At 42.3% G+C, this 15,955-nt stretch overlaps 1 protein-coding gene across 1 annotated transcript in view; it reads right to left on the bottom strand.

The window, feature by feature from the left end:
- The window catches only part of scfd2 (sec1 family domain containing 2), a 229,179-nt gene that overhangs the window by 25,067 nt on the left and 188,157 nt on the right, over positions 1–15,955 (bottom strand). Inside the window, exon 6 of the mRNA XM_078410453.1 lies at positions 3,241–3,386. Coding sequence (XP_078266579.1) covers positions 3,241–3,386 — 146 coding nt within the window. The remainder of the gene's footprint in view (positions 1–3,240; positions 3,387–15,955) is intronic.

The following is a 15,955-nucleotide window of genomic DNA, read 5'->3' as shown; positions in this document are numbered from 1 at the left end:
TCCACTGTACCACATTGAAAATGCTAAGTTTGAACAGTTAAATCTACCAATAGTGGTGTATTTAAGAACAGCAGAGCAGCACAAGAGGCACAGTGGTGGAGTTGCTGCTTTACAGTGCCAGACACCCAGGTTTGATCCTGTCTACAGGTGCTGTCTGTACAGAGTTTGTACGTTCTCCCTGTGACCTTGTGGGTTTTCGCTAGGTGCTCCTGTTGTCCTTCCACATTCCCAAGTACAGGTCTTGGTTAAAAAAATTGTAAATTGTCCCAAGTGTATAGGAGAGTGCAGGTGTACTGGGTGATTGCTTGTCGGTGTGGACTCAGGGGGCTGAAGGGCCTTTTTCCACACAGTATCTGCAAAAGGTAAAGTCTAAAAGTCTAAAATATTTCATTGCATTTAACAGTGGAGTTGTGACTGCCATCACTTAAGAATGAAATAATTTTAGGAAAGGCAGGGAAATTGCCTTGAATATTTTTTCCACAAGCTTGCTAATTTGGTGTGTTTAGCCAAAGCCACGCTGTTTTTCTGTACCTATTAATTTGGCAAATTCATAATTGCATTGACAGTGCGAATTAACTTTTAAAAATCCACTAACTATTTACTCAAGGACCACCACTTCCATGGCTTTTATTAAAGTAAGACCAAACACTGATATATAACACTGGTTAGTTACTTAAGGAATGAAAGTATTTGTGCACTGTTGTAACTAAAAAATAATTATATCCTTGTAATACTATACCTTTGTATTTACCCAATACCTTTCAATACACCATTTATAAAAGCTTTACAAATTCACTGCAAGGTTATGTTCTCTCTTTGGTTTCCTGTGATGTGATACCATGCACAAATACACCTGTTTCCACCCAGTAACTGAAGCATTATGACATGAAACTTTGAAATTAACATGAATGAATGAATGAATGAATGGTCATTTTTTTTAATGAATAGAAACAATGGCTTACTTTACATATAAGCATTTCAAATGATCGGTACTTCATTGGCAAATACTGCATCGCTTGAACATGGCAAGGTCCTATGGACAGATAATCCAGGAGTGATGTTTGAGTTAAAAAGGTTTGAAGTGATTGAAAGGTACAGCACGAGAACAGGTCTGTCGGCGCACCAAGTCCATGCTAACCATTGATCATACTAGTTCCATGTTATCCCACTTTCTCATCCACTCCCTCCTCACGGGGCACAATTTACAGAGGAAGAAGAGGTGACAGGTAGAATGGTGCAATGTTCCTCCTGTAGGATGTGGAAAGTCAGGGAAACTGCTGGTATCCTTAATGATTATACCTGTGGGAATTGTGTCCAGGTGCAGTTCCTTACAGCCTGCTTTAGGGAACTGGAGCTGCAGCTGGATGACCTCAGGATCATCTGGGACAATGAGTGGTTCATAGATAGGAGTTTTATTTTTAGACTTTAGACATAAAGCGCGGAAACAGACCCTTTGGCACACTGGGTCCATGTCGACCAGCAATCACCCCATACACGAGCACTATCCTACACGCTAAGGACAACTTACAATTTTTACCAAAGCTAATTGACCTACAAACTTGTACATCTTTGGAGTGTGGGAGGAAATTGGAGCATCAGGAGAAAACTCATACGGTCACAAGGGGAACATACAAACTTCACACAGACCGTGGTCAGGATCGAACCTGGGTCCCTGGCGCTGCAAGGCAGCAACTCTACTGCTGTGCCACAGTCACGCCCCTGTTATGGCATGCTGGTCATGCCTAAGGTACAGGAGGTGGGTAGATAGGTGACCATAAGAAAAGGGAGTAGGCAGAGAGTGCATGTGACCCCTGTGGCCATTCCCCTTCAAAACAGGTATATCCTCTTGGAGAAACAAGGAACTACATATGCTGGTTTACAAAAAAGGCACAAAGTGCTGGAGTAACTCAATGGGTCAGGCAGCATCCCTGGAGGACATGAACAGGTGCGTTTTGTGTTGGGACCCTTTTTCAGACTGTGAGGCAAATGCTCTACGGTGTCATAGAGTGATACAGTGTGGAAACAGGCCCTTTGGACCAACTTTCCCACACTGGCCAACATGTCCACACCGGCCAACATGTCCACACCTGCCAACATGTCCCAGCAACACTAGTCCCACCTCCTGTGTTTGGTCCATATCCCTCCAGACCTGTCCTATCCATGTGCCTATCTAACTGCTTTTTAAAAACATTGGGGTAGTCCCAGCCTCAGCTACTTCCTCTGGCAGCTTGTTCCATACACCCACTACCCTTTGTGTGAAAAAGTAACCCCTCAGATTCATATTAAATCTTTCCCCCTTCACCTTAAACCTATGTCTCTGGTCCTCGATTCACCTACCGTGCTTAGAAAAATGAACACTCTCTTGACTCTACCAGCTGCACCATTGTGTCATCCTTGGTTGACTTGGATAAATCTGCTGTGTTATTCAAACAGTGCAACAGAGTCTTTTACATTCACATAAGCAAGAATGTCACTTCTGGATAACAGGAAACAGCTTCAGTTTGTTTACCTGTTCAAACACTTCATGATTTAACATCTCTGCCCAATCTCCTCTGGTTTCTTTCCTCTAAAGAGAAAATCACTGCTTCTTTTGTCTGTTCACGTCTCTATAATCTCTTATCTATAGAACTATTCCACTGAATCTTTTTTGAACCCTTTCCAAAGCTTCTTAACCTTCCTAAAGCATAATGCCTAGAATTGAGGCGTTTTAGACACAATACCAGGAAAACTGCTAAAACCTACTGATAGGGTTGAGGTAGCAGAAAATCATAACTTCCAGAATCAACATGGATTTATAAAAGGGAAATAATGTTTGACAAATATACTTGAGAATTTTGAGGGTGTAGCTAGATTAGAACCAGTGGCAGAGATTTTCAGAATGCATTTAGTAAAGTGCCCTGTCACAGAATATCAAACGAGATTAGAGCTCAAAGGATATTAGAGATATTGAGGATTAGTTAATGGACAGAAAGCAACAATGATAAATGGGTCACCTTCTTGTTAGAATGCTAAAATTACAGCAAGGATCAGTGTGTGGACGACAACCACTTTACAATTTATATTAATGATTTGATGAAGAAATTGAATGATTTGTAACCATGCTTACTGCTGATACAAAATTTGGTGGGAAAGAATCATGATGAATGTACAATGTTTTATTCTGTCATTTTTTGCCCTCGTATGTTGAAAAGCTTCAACAAAAATAAACAAAAGTTGTTCAGTTACCTTTGATATCCTTACCTGGTGGGTGTTGCCACCGGGACTGTATAAAGTCTTGAACTGTTTCATGTGTGCCCGTGCTCTCGCTATGCCTCGAAGTGTCTCAAACACTTGCTCCACAACATCAGTGGCTTTGTTGGATGTCAATTCAGATGCTGAAGAACAACCTGAAATCAACATGAAATATGGTCAATTTTGTGATCCTACTCCTCCTGCAGCCTTGCAACATTCTTTTTTTCATATTTGACAGCATGCCTGGTCTGAATTTATAGAAGAAGGTATTCATCTGGTGCAGTTTTCAGTGGATGATATAATATTGATCCATAAAGGCTAGAAAAGGCTTTGGATTAATTGCTGGTCACTGATTTAGTTAGCTAATCTCAATTGAGGCGACAGGTTTCCCAGTTCAGTGCAAATCACTTCGGCCAGGAATAGAAGCAGGGGTGGAATGTGGGGAATTTAGGAAGCTTATTATCCTCATTGCCATTAATCCTCTTGTCTTCAAAATCCCAGGCAAACTACAGCACTCTGGCGCAATGTAACACCATCACGTTTTTCAATACCCTGTTTTAAATGAGACAAAAATTGACTGGAGTTTCTGCTCCAATTCTTTCTACAGTCATGTTACCATCTGTGTCTGATGATTATAGAATTGCAGTTTTGAATGGTTTCGCCATACTGCTTACAAATCTAATGTTTATTTCGAACCTGAAAATAATTATCCTTTTTGGTATAAAAGTCAGTAAATTGTACTTTGTTCTTTTTAAAAGATCATCTTTTAATCCACAGTTGCAATACTTTGTTTAATGTTATCTTTATACCAACTCCCAGTGGCATAAGGATAATTCTAAACAAAGTAATAGTTATGAATGAAAGGATATTTGGATCTCAATCCTTTGCAGCTGATGATACAATTTGCCCAGTTGTAATTATGATGTCCATTTCAGATTTTAAGAATGGGAGAAGATTGTCGTCAACTGTGGAAACATATAAACTGCAAACTAAAATACATTCTTCGAGATTGCATGATATAATTAATAGATGAAAATCTACTTTACTGTCAATATTTACTGATCAGTAACTTTTCAACGCATTTTATTCATGGTGTTGAGTTTTTTTTAAATTGTTGAATGCTGGTGGTCGAATCCAATTGTGCATTTATAATAAGGGCCCTTTAATTGTTAGCTGTTATCATATCATATCATATATATACAGCCGGAAACAGGCCTTTTCGGCCCTCCAAGTCCGTGCCGCCCAGTGATCCCCGTACATTAACACTATCCTACACCCACTAGGGACAATTTTTACATTTACCCAGCCAATTAACCTACATACCTGTACGTCTTTGGAGTGTGGGAGGAAACCGAAGATCTCGGAGAAAACCCACGCAGGTCACGGGGAGAACGTACAAACTCCTTACAGTGCAGCACCCGTAGTCAGGATCGAACTTGAGTCTCCGGCGCTGCATTCGCTGTAAAGCAGCAACTCTACCGCTGCGCTACCTGTTCTCCAAAGCAAATGTAAAACTATCAGCTGCTAAAAAAGACACTAGTGCCGGAGTAGCTCAGCAAGTCAGGCAGTATATGTCAGGAGAACATGGAGAGATGACATTTTGAGTCGAGACCCTTCTTCAACCGAATTGAAACATCACCTATCCATATTCTCCAGGGATGCTACCTGGCCCACTGAGTTACTCCAGCACTTTGTGCCTTTTAATTCCTTGTTTCTATACCTTATTCAGCTGCTGTTGTTTTAACTTCATGCTTCAGGTCTGCATCCATTTGCAAATTGCAACCAATTTACAAATGCTGTCTGCAGTTGCTGTCATCTTTCTGCCACCGAAGCACTGAGGATCTGTTATCAGGTAGACACACCTGGTAAGCTGGCTTTTGGATGACTGGTTAATGAGCGCCCATGTTCGGCACTTGACGTTCAACTGAATGATGAATGATACTTAAGAGCACTTTAAAATTAATTTCACCAGCATGGAATTAGATGAATGGAATCACAATGCATTCTTAAAATACCGTTCTGCATTGTATCACTCAAGTGTTGGGGAACCAACCTTTGTTATTCTATAGTACACTGTCAAGAATGCTTCATTTATGAAATTACATCTCCAGTTAAAACTATTGTGACAGTAGATAATAGTGCTGTATGAAAAGTCAGCAATTGACTGAGAAGGCAAAGTCATAAGATTGCAGTTTTCACCTTGAATAATAGAGACAGTTTTGACATTAATCTGAAGCAGCAATCGGAGTAGATAGATTACATTCTCCAGTCTGCAACCATGAATGGCAGGTAGTTTACACACATGACATTGTATTCAAGGGAGAAACTTTTAGAAGCCAAGAATGGAATTTATTTATCTGGGAGGCCGTATTTCCATTACATTCACTGCTGCTGAGGCCCTCACCCAGGGATTTGCTGCCTTGACATGTTGATCAATCTATGCACTCGTGCTGGCCTCATCTTCCCCCTATTGATCCACTTTGCTTGTACCTAACCTGTACCAAATATTTTACAGACATCAATTACAAACTTGGTGAACTTCATAATCTACAACCATTTCATTTAAAAATTCTCATTCTTATCTCACCCATTTTTACTTCAAGATTCAAGGGAATCAACCAACAAAAATATTCTCAAAATGTGTAGGAAAGAACTGCAGACGCTAGTTTATATTGAAGTCTGAACTCAGCAGGTCATACAGCTTCAATCTGCAGAAGGGTCTCAACCCGAAACGTCACCCATTCCTTCTCTCCACAGATGCTGCCTGTCCCGCTGAATTACTCCAGCTTTTTATGTCTACCTTCAAAAAAAAGTTCTCTCTCCACTTACACAAATATATATCTATATGTACAAATAAACAGACAAACAAATAAATAATAAACCCTGGAATTTAGTGTCCTCCTGCAGCATTATAATCACTTGTTAGCTCTGACCTCCTGTGCACCTCCCACTTCCTTCATCTTACCAATCGAAGGCTGCACCTTCACGTGGCGAGATTTTAATGGAGACAATAGAGACGGCAGACGCTAGGATCTCGGGCAAAAGAAAACATACTGCTGGAGGAACTCAGTGGGTCGAGCAGCATTTAGTGGAGGGAAAGGAATAGTCGACTGCGCATGTTGAAGGGTCCTGACCTGAAACATAGAAAATAGGTGCAGGAGTAGGCCATTCGGCCCTTCGAGCCTGCACCGCCATTCAATATGATCATGGCTGATCATCCAGCTCAGTAACCTGTACCTGCCTTCACTCCATACCCCCTGATCCCTTTAGCCACAAGGGCCACATCTAACTCCCTCTTAAATATAGCCAATGAACTGGCCTCAACTACCTTCTGTGGCAGAGAATTCCACAGACTCACCACTCTCTGTGTGAAGAAATGTTTTCTCATCTCGGTCCTAAAAGACTTCCCCCTTATCCTTAAGCTGTGACCCCTGGTTCTGGACTTCCCCAACATCGGGGACAATCTTCCCGCATCTAGCCTCTCCAACCCCTTAAGAAACAACTGTCCATTTCACTCTACAGAAGCTGCCTGACCTGCTGAGTGAGTTCCTCCAGCACCTAGACATCAAGTGCTGGAATCCCTTTCCCTATACCTCTCTCTTAAATTTTGTATCTTCACTCAAAATGCTTATTGAAACTTAACCTCTTTGTCTTAGGCTTTGTCATTGTTGTCAATATCTTTTGCTCTGGCTCAGTGTAAGCAATGTCTGTTACATTAATGTGAATTGCTTTAGGATGTCTCACTAAATCCTCTGCTTCTCAGCAGAACACCTGAAATGATCAGTTTCCTAGACGTTTGTTTGATGATCATACCCATGTACCTAATAGCCAAGTTCTCAACCTAAATGATCAAGTTGGTTGCAAAGTGCAACCAGTCAATCATGAAACTAAACATAGAACTTAATCCCAGATCAAATGTACGTTGAAGGGTCTTGAATGTGTTGTCATTTGTGATTGTAATGTTATGGTGAATATATGTATCCTCGTTTCTTTTCTTACATTCTTTGTCTTTATTGATGTTGCAAGTAGAGCTGCTGAGATGCAAGAAAAATTTTAGACTTGATCTGACAATAAAGTCTTATCGTATCGTATCGTATCTTAATACTGGAACACTAGATTAAAAATCCCCATATATTGTAAAGACAATGTTCTTTGCTAAAAGAAAGCAAGTTTTGCTTGCAGTTTTCTTGGACAATCTTAAGGTTGTTTATTGTTGTCTGTGCAAAGGTACTTTATTCTATTGAAAGGCTCTATTGCCCCTCAGAATGAATAAGTAGAAGTTCAATTCAACTGGAAAATTAAATAGTGTAGTGCAAGTTTTAAATTAAGTAGTAATGGTGGATTTTTCTTGCAACTTACTACAATTCACTGATCTGAAAAATGTTGCCAAACATAATTCAGTAAAGCTGCAATTCAATTTCACTGGCCTGAGGGTTAATTGTTCCACAAACATTTACAATCACTTAGATTGAATGCCATTTTAGATTAAATAAGCAATTGACAGGCTTTGAAAAACGATATCATTTTTCATTTAAATCAAATAAGCTGCTTAAGGAATGGATTGGCTTTTGCAGGCAATTTCAACCTAAACATAAATGAGAATATTCAGTAAGATCTATGCAAGATAAAATTAACCATAAATGTGCATGATGTGGAAGTTAAGCTTTGTTTGAAATGCATAACAATTTCAGCAAATTACACACTTCTAACCACCAAACCAAAGCTCATGAATCCCAGTCAAATTCCAAGAACAATTAAAACAGTGAATGACCTCAACCTTTACTTACTTAATAAGCAGGTCTCATAGCCTTAAGGAAACTACTTCACCTTAGCAAAAGAATACATAGTGCAAACAAGGAAAACACTTTAATTACCCAGTGGACCTGGATAATGTTAACTGCTCTACCATTAGAAAGACCATGGATTTGTCTTGCATAAAGATTAAATGGAGTATGTCGTTAATCAGATATGATCCATCTCACATAAAAATCTTTCTTATAAAGTGCCTTTAAACTTGACTTACTATTTGCAATATAACAGGATGTATTCTAGTACCATAAACACAGCACACTAAACGTCACACTCAAATGTCTGTCAGATTTGAAAAAGGTAAAACAAGGTGATAATTTACAATTAATAGAGCTTAGTTTAGTTTATTATTGTCATGTGTACCGACGTACACTGAAAAGCTTTTTTTGTTGCATGCTATCTAGTCAACGGAAAGACTGTACATGACTACCCTCAAGCCGACCACAGTGTACAGATACAGGATAAAGGGTATATCATTGCATGCAAGATAAAATCCAATTGAAGATAGTTCAAATGTCCCCAAAGAGGTAGATGGGAGGTCTGGAGTGCACTCTAGCTGGTGAGAATGGTTCAGTTGCTCGATAACAGCGGAAAATAAACTGTCCCTGAATCTGGAGATATGCGTTTTCGAACTTCTGTACCTTTTCTGTCTGATGGGAGCGGGGACAAAAGGGAGTGACTGGAGTGGGGCTGGCTCTTTCTATTTTTTCTATTCCAGGAAACTCTCCTGGAATAGAAAATATAGGTCTCAGTTTATCTACAGATTGTACTTTGATCCAGCATTCTGACCCTTGGCACACAGAAATCCTGAATACTGCACAACCAATTAAAAAAAAAAGAATATATTGAACATTGAACAGATAGAGCTTCGCAACATAAATAGCTCATGGTTCAACTTATCATAAACAAAGAGATGAGACAAAAAGTTCTGGAGTGCTGTGTCCATTGTACATTTAGTCCTTACACGTATGAGGAGAAATGTATCACATTTGAAGTTGTTTTCTCAAAAGCACAATCAATCACAATCACAATCATACTTTATTAGCCAAGTATGTTTTGCAACATGCAAGGAATTTCATTTGCCATACGGTCATAACAATAAAAAGCAACAGGACACTCAAAATACAATTTAACATGAACATCCACCACAGTGACTCCTCCGCATTCCTCACTGTGATGGAAGGCGAAAAAAAGTTCAATCTCTCCCTTCTTTGTCCTCCAGTGGTCGGGAGCCTCTAACCTTCTGTTGGAGGGACGGTCTTGACTCTTGACTCCTGTAGCCGGTGGTGGGTCTTCCTCGCCGGGGCGTTCAAGCTCTTGCATGGGGGGGGATCTCAGCTCCCCATGCGCCGCGAGCGATCTACCCTGGGTCAGGGCTTGTCGAACTTCGTGCGGCTTAGAGCTCCCGACTTCGGTCTCAACCCGAGACTGTGAGCTCCTTGATGTTAAAGTCCGCAGGCCGCAGTTGGAGCATCGATCCAGGCGAAGAATCGGACGCTCAGATGGCAAGTCCACGCCCCATGGGGGCTCAAAGTCAGTCCCAAGCAAGGCCTCCAACTCCATAATGTTGGGCCGCAGAGCGACTGGAGATACGATCCGGAAAACAATCGCATCTCCGGCAAGGTGAGAGATTGAAAAAAGCAGAATCTATAACATTTCACCCGAACAGCTGTGCAGATAACACTGAAATAAATATTACTAGATCAAGTGGACCCGTTGGGCCCAAACCTCTCCTGCATTGGTGCAGCACCCTCCCCCCTCCCCTCTCTCTCCTCCCCCTCCCCTCTCCCCCTCCTCCCCTTCCCCCCTCCTCCCCATCCCTCCTCCCCTTCCCCCCTCAACCCCTCTTATCCTCCCTCCCTCCCTCCCCCTAGGAGATAGATTTAAACTTTAAAATGTGAATAACTTAAAAAATATAACATCGATTTCAATTAAACTTCTTCCATTAGCACCAAAGGGATGACGGTGAGTAAGGTGGGCATAAAATTGTTGCGCTATTGTGTACCGTTTTGGCTGTAGTTCAGGAACAAACAAACGAACAAACAAACGAGTTTTAGTAAATAGATAAACCGAATATGTGAAATCTCAGATAGAATAGGAAGGGACAGGGGAACCAATGAAATTGGTCATGTGGTCACTATTTTCCAACTGAGTTAGGAATAATGATCAAAATACAAATTTTAACACTTTACAACAAAATGGTACACTACACAAGAAAATGACTTGAGATGTTACAAATGATCTTTTAAACTATCCTGTCTTAAAGCTTCAGTTTAATGGCATTTTCCAGAGCTGTCACTCAAGTGGCTGAATCACGAGCTTAAACAAGACACGAACAATCACAATTCATCAGTTTTACTGTCCAAGCAATTTGTACGTCATATATAATTAACAGCCTAATACTGTGGAATGTAGGAATTTTATATAATTTGTCGCAAGACTGGCCGTGCATTACGTGTACCAGGAATTGCCTGATGTTAGTCCCAAGTTATCGTCCAGCAATACGAGATGATTAATAGTTTCTAAATCATCAAATCAATTGTGATTCACTGTGATCAGTGAACACTTCACAACACTTGTAACTGCAAAAAAATGCATTACTTTCTGAACCTGCAATGGATCTGGAAAACACTAATTGTTCCATGCATTTATCAATCAGAAATGGCAAGGGTGACATTTAATTAAAAGTGGAGAAATCTTGAAAGGAGTGCGAGAAATCAGATTTGTGTTTTGTCCATCATGCACAAAAATCCCTCTGAACCACTTAAACAAAAAAACACTTCCCTCTTTACAGTGAAAATGCTTCCCAAATCCTTTATCTGCCTGTATTACTGCTAACCCTACAACTGCCTTGGAACAATGAACCCCACCAGTTACTCTTATCAATCATGATATGAATTTTGTGAATGAATATATCCATGTTCAAGGATTTGAAGTAACTTTCCTCATTTAGCCTTTTAACTAGGATTTTCTTTTCTCTTCTCAATCCAGTGATATCAGGAGGAATACCCTGCTGTCTCGAATGGCACCTTTCATTTCAATGATGGTAACTATGGGCTACCAGAAATTCATCTGGAGCCATGTGAACGTGGGCTGGCATGTAAAGTAACCAGACTTTTCTTGGGAAAGTCCATTAGCCATAAACTATCTTATTCACCCTACAATGTCTCAGTAGCAAGTTAGAAAATAAATCAAGTTTAGTTTCATGAAATGCCACTTTCAGAGGCAGGGTTGTATAAATGCAAAATTCCAGAATGAAATTAAACTCTTTAAATTTTAGTGAATTTTGCAGCAAACTTTGCGTCTCAGCTTTATTGTCAGTAATCGTCCTGTAAAGTTTGGAAAATGCCTTTGTCAACGTCACAATTGTAAGAATAGACAAACCACTTTAATGCAGCTGAGGGTCAGTCACAAGAGTTTCATAAAAAGTCATGTCAGCTCAGAACATTACTTAGGAAAGGAACTAAAGGAGATGGTTGAAAAAGTTGTTACAAAATGACAACTTTCAGGATGGGGAAAATTGTTACCACCTGGCCAAGTTTAACAAATTTCCAAAATGCAGGTGCTAATTGGTGCGTGGAAAGAAACTGCAGATGCTGGTGTATACCGAAGATAGACACAAAGTGCTAGAGTAACTCAGCGGGGTCAGACATCATCTCTGGAGAAAAAGGATGAATGACGTTTTGGATCAGGACCCTTCTCCAGTCTGAAAGTGGTGGGGAGGGAATTGGACGTAAGAAAGGGCCAGAACAAAGTAGGACCGGCAACAGATGACCAAGGTCGGAGAGCAGTAGAAATCACAGAGGGGGCGTTATGGGAGAGAGTCTCACAGAACAGGTGGTAATTGGTTGTGGCCTTAGATTGAAGGTCTGGACAGTAATTTAGGAGAAGACGTGCACTGGATCATATTAAACCATGAAAGAGTAGAAGTTGAGACCTGTCATTCTTTACACTTAATTAATCTCAAATTTATGTTACTTGGTTGTTGATAACTACTAGAAGAAATAGCTTTTCCACAATGATCACAGCAAAACCATTTGTTATTTTTATCATGTCTATCAGATTACCTCTTACCTTGTACTTAATGTGTCAGCTGATGCTCAGGTCATTGTGGGCTTCAAGCCAACTCCTGAGATTTAAGCACCAAATTCTAAACTGACGCCTAATGTTCTAGTCTGGTACTGCCGCACTGACAAAAGTGTGTAGGAAGGAACTGCAGATGTTGGTATAAACCGAAGATAGACACAAAAAGGTGGAGTAACTCAGCGGGTCAGACAGCATCTCTGGAGAAAAGGGATAGGTGACGTTTTGGGTCGAGACCCTTCTTCAGACTGAGTCAGGGGAAAGGGAAACGAGAGATAAAGACGGTGATGTAGAGAGATATAGAAAAAATGAATGAAAGATTTGTTAAAAAAGTAACAATGATAAAGGAGGCCATTGTTAGCTGGGGCCTAGGTGAAAACGAGTACAGACAATGAGACTCAACAAGACGACTTTGAAGCTGGTACGACTTGGGTGGGGGGAGGAAGGAGGGCGAGGGAATGCATGGGTCCAAGCGAAATAGGAGATGCAGTTCCTCCAATTTGTGTTTGGCCTCAATCTGACAATGGAGGCCCAGGACGGAAAGGTCAGTGTGGGACTGGGAAGGGGAATTAAAGTGTTTGGCAAGTGGGAGATCAGGTAGGTTCACGCGGACTGAAGGAAGGTGTTCAACGAAACGATCGCCCAATATCCACATTTGGTCTGTCGGATTCCTGGACAGAGTCGAGGGAGGAGGTATTGCAACAGGTGCTGCAACTCTGCGGTTGCAGGTGAAGGTAGCTTGGGATGGGGTGGTTTGCGTGGGAAGGGATGAGTTATCCAGGGAGTTGCAGAGGGAACGGTTCCCTCTAAAAGAACACTTTCAGACACACTGACAGAAGTGTTGTGTCTGAAGAAATTAGAAACTAAGATTCTGAGAATTATTTTAGGTAAATGCAGAAGATCGCACAGCACCATTCTATTTAGTTGCAAAGAACATTATAGCTCTGTGAAAAGTATTATATAGATGAATTTTCATTTCTTTCTTTGCTAATGAAAATGAAAAGAGATCCAAAGGTTATTATTATTGAACATCTATGCTTTAATCATTGTTTGTTCTTTCCCCTACTGCAACCACCTTCTTCATAATGGACTACATCCACCGTTTTGTGCAGAAAATTCAAAACAAAAATGCAGATGCTGGAAAACAAACTAAAGTAGAAAACACTGTAAACAGTAGGGCAGCATCTGTAAAAAGAGAATCATTTAATGTTTTGCAACAAGACCCTTTGTCTGAACCCAATCGTGCACTCCGAAGTGTGGAAATCGATAAAGCAAATTACTTCATGCTTCCAAGCCAAAACCACCAATTATTTTGATACGTGTTAGAACTTATACTGATCAAAATTAGAGGGAAAACACATCTGCAGCTCTGGCTAGTTTCCCACAGAGACAGGGTTACTATTAAGGTAGTTGAAAATCAATTCAGCAACTAGCGCAAAAGCTTTCGCTCCACCAATATACTGCAGCTACAGCGTAGATATTCCTTTATGCATCGATTTATTCACAAAATGCTGGAGTAACTCAGCAGGTCAGGCAGCATCTCGGGAGAGAAGGAATGGGTGACGTTTTGGGTCGAGACCCTTCTCTTTATGCATCAGTCTGAAGAAGGGTCTTGACCCGAAACGTCGCCCATTCCTTCTCTCCTGAGATGCTGCCTGACCTGCTGAGTTACTCCAACATTTTGTGAATAAATACCTTCGATTTGTACCAGCATCTGCAGTTATTTTCTTATACTACTTGTTGCTCCACTGCGATTTCTCCTCAAGGTATGTCCACTTTGAAGACGTTCTCCTCCTCTCTTCCACGAGAGTTTAGCAACATGCTCTCTCGTTGCTCCCCCTCTGTGATTTCTCCTGCCTTCCTACTCTACGACCATTCCTTTATGCAAGTGTATGTAACATTCCAGTTAACATGCTTTTGACCTGCAGCATTCCACCGTCATAAACATCTCTCCACTTGGGAGCAGAGTTAGTCAATATTTAAAAATAATGAACATGCTTTTAAAATTGAAGGCTCTGTTTAGAAATAATGGAATGTACCACAGGAGCAAAGAAAGGAAGGAGTTGTACTCTAACTTTATACAGCCTTGGTCAAACTTCACCTGGAGTACTGCGTGATGTTCTGGTTACCACAAGGGAAGGATATGATGGCGAAAGAGAGGGTGCAGAGAAGATTCACCAGGGTGTTGTCTGAGATGGAGCAGTTCAATTGTAAGGAAAGACTACAGAGAAGTCAAGTCTGTTTTCCCTGGCTTGGAAGAGATTAAGGGGAAACCTCTCACCATTGCAGACGTGTCCCAGCCATTGCTGGGCGCCGACCTCCTGCGGGCGCAATCACTTTTAGTTGCGTCCACCATGCCAATCCTCATCAGCTAGTTGAGCCAGCATCTGCAGTGGACAACATTTACGCCCAGATTTTGGGGGATTTTCCTGAATTTTTGACTCCACAATTCCACTTGGCCAGTCTGAAACATGGTGTGGTGCACCATGTCCTTACTTCATGACCACCACTCCACGCCTGCGCCCGCAGGCTGCCTCCCGATAAGCTCCAGATCACCAAAGCGGAGTTTCGTAACATGGAGGCTATAGGAATTGTCCGGTGCATGGATAGCCCATGGGCTTCCCCGCTGCACATGGTACCGAAGGCCTCCGGGGGCTGGAGGCCTGTGGCGACTACCACCGCCTGAACGACGCCACCATCGCTGATCGCAACCCCATTCCCCATATCCAGGACTTCTCCGCCCATCTGGCTGGTGCTGTTCTTTTCGAAGGGTGACTTAGGTTGACTTTCGAAGGTTACCACCAGATTCCCGTGCGGCCGGAGGACGTACCCGAAACGGCTCTAATCACCCCCTTCGGCTTGTTTGAGTTCTTGCGTATGGCCTTCGGCCTTAAGAACGCTGCACAGGCCTTCCAACGCCTGATGGACACCATGGGTCGGGGACTCGATTTCCTTTTCATTTACATGGACGTTATATCCATCGGCACGAACATTGCGCCCATCTCCGTTTCTTGTGCCAGCGCCCCAGCGAGCATGGTCTCGTCATCAATCCCGATAAATGCCAGTTCGGCCTCCATGCCATCGACTTTCTGGGTCACCGCTTGTCACAACGCAATGCTCCTGGACAGGGTTGAGGTCATTCGCCAGTTTCTGTGGCCTTCCGCAGTGCGGGGCCTTCAGGCGTTTGTAGGGATGGTCACGTTTTATCACCGATTTGTGCCGGCGGCAGCAAAGATAATGCAGCTGCTCTTTCAATTGCTAACTAGTAAGCAGCGGGACATGCAGTGCAACGATGACAAGATGGCTGCCTTTGACGGGGCGAAGAAAATGTTGGCTCGGGCGACGATGCTGGCGCATCCGCGGGTCGACGCCCCGACAACCCTAACGGTGGATGCCTCGGACTCCGCGGTCGGTGGCGTGCTGGAGCAGTCACTCGACGTTTACTGGCGGCCTCTCGCCTTTTTCAGTCGCCAGCTTAACCCGGTGGAACGGAAGTCCAGCGCGTTCGGCCGGGAGCTCTCCGCCTTGCACTTGGCAGTGCGACACTTCCGCTATTTCCTTGAGGGCCGGGACTTTACTGCCTTCACTGGTCATAAGTCCCTCACCTTTGCATTCGCTAAGGTTTCGGATCCCTGGTCCGCTCAGCAGCAGCGACAGCTCACGGCAATCTCTGAATTCACGACCGACATTGCAGGCAAATGTAACCTGGTTGCTGACGCCCTGTCCCGCCCAGCTAATGAGGCCGTCCTCGACGTGGCCCCAGGCATAGATTATTCCGCCTTGGCTGTGGCACAGCTGGTGGACGAGGAGATACCAGCTGACTGAACTGCAG

Source organism: Rhinoraja longicauda, chromosome 1 (genome assembly GCF_053455715.1).
Source record: "Rhinoraja longicauda isolate Sanriku21f chromosome 1, sRhiLon1.1, whole genome shotgun sequence".
In the NCBI taxonomy this organism is placed as follows: Eukaryota; Metazoa; Chordata; class Chondrichthyes; order Rajiformes; family Arhynchobatidae; genus Rhinoraja; species Rhinoraja longicauda.
This window is presented reverse-complemented; position numbering and strand designations above follow the sequence as displayed.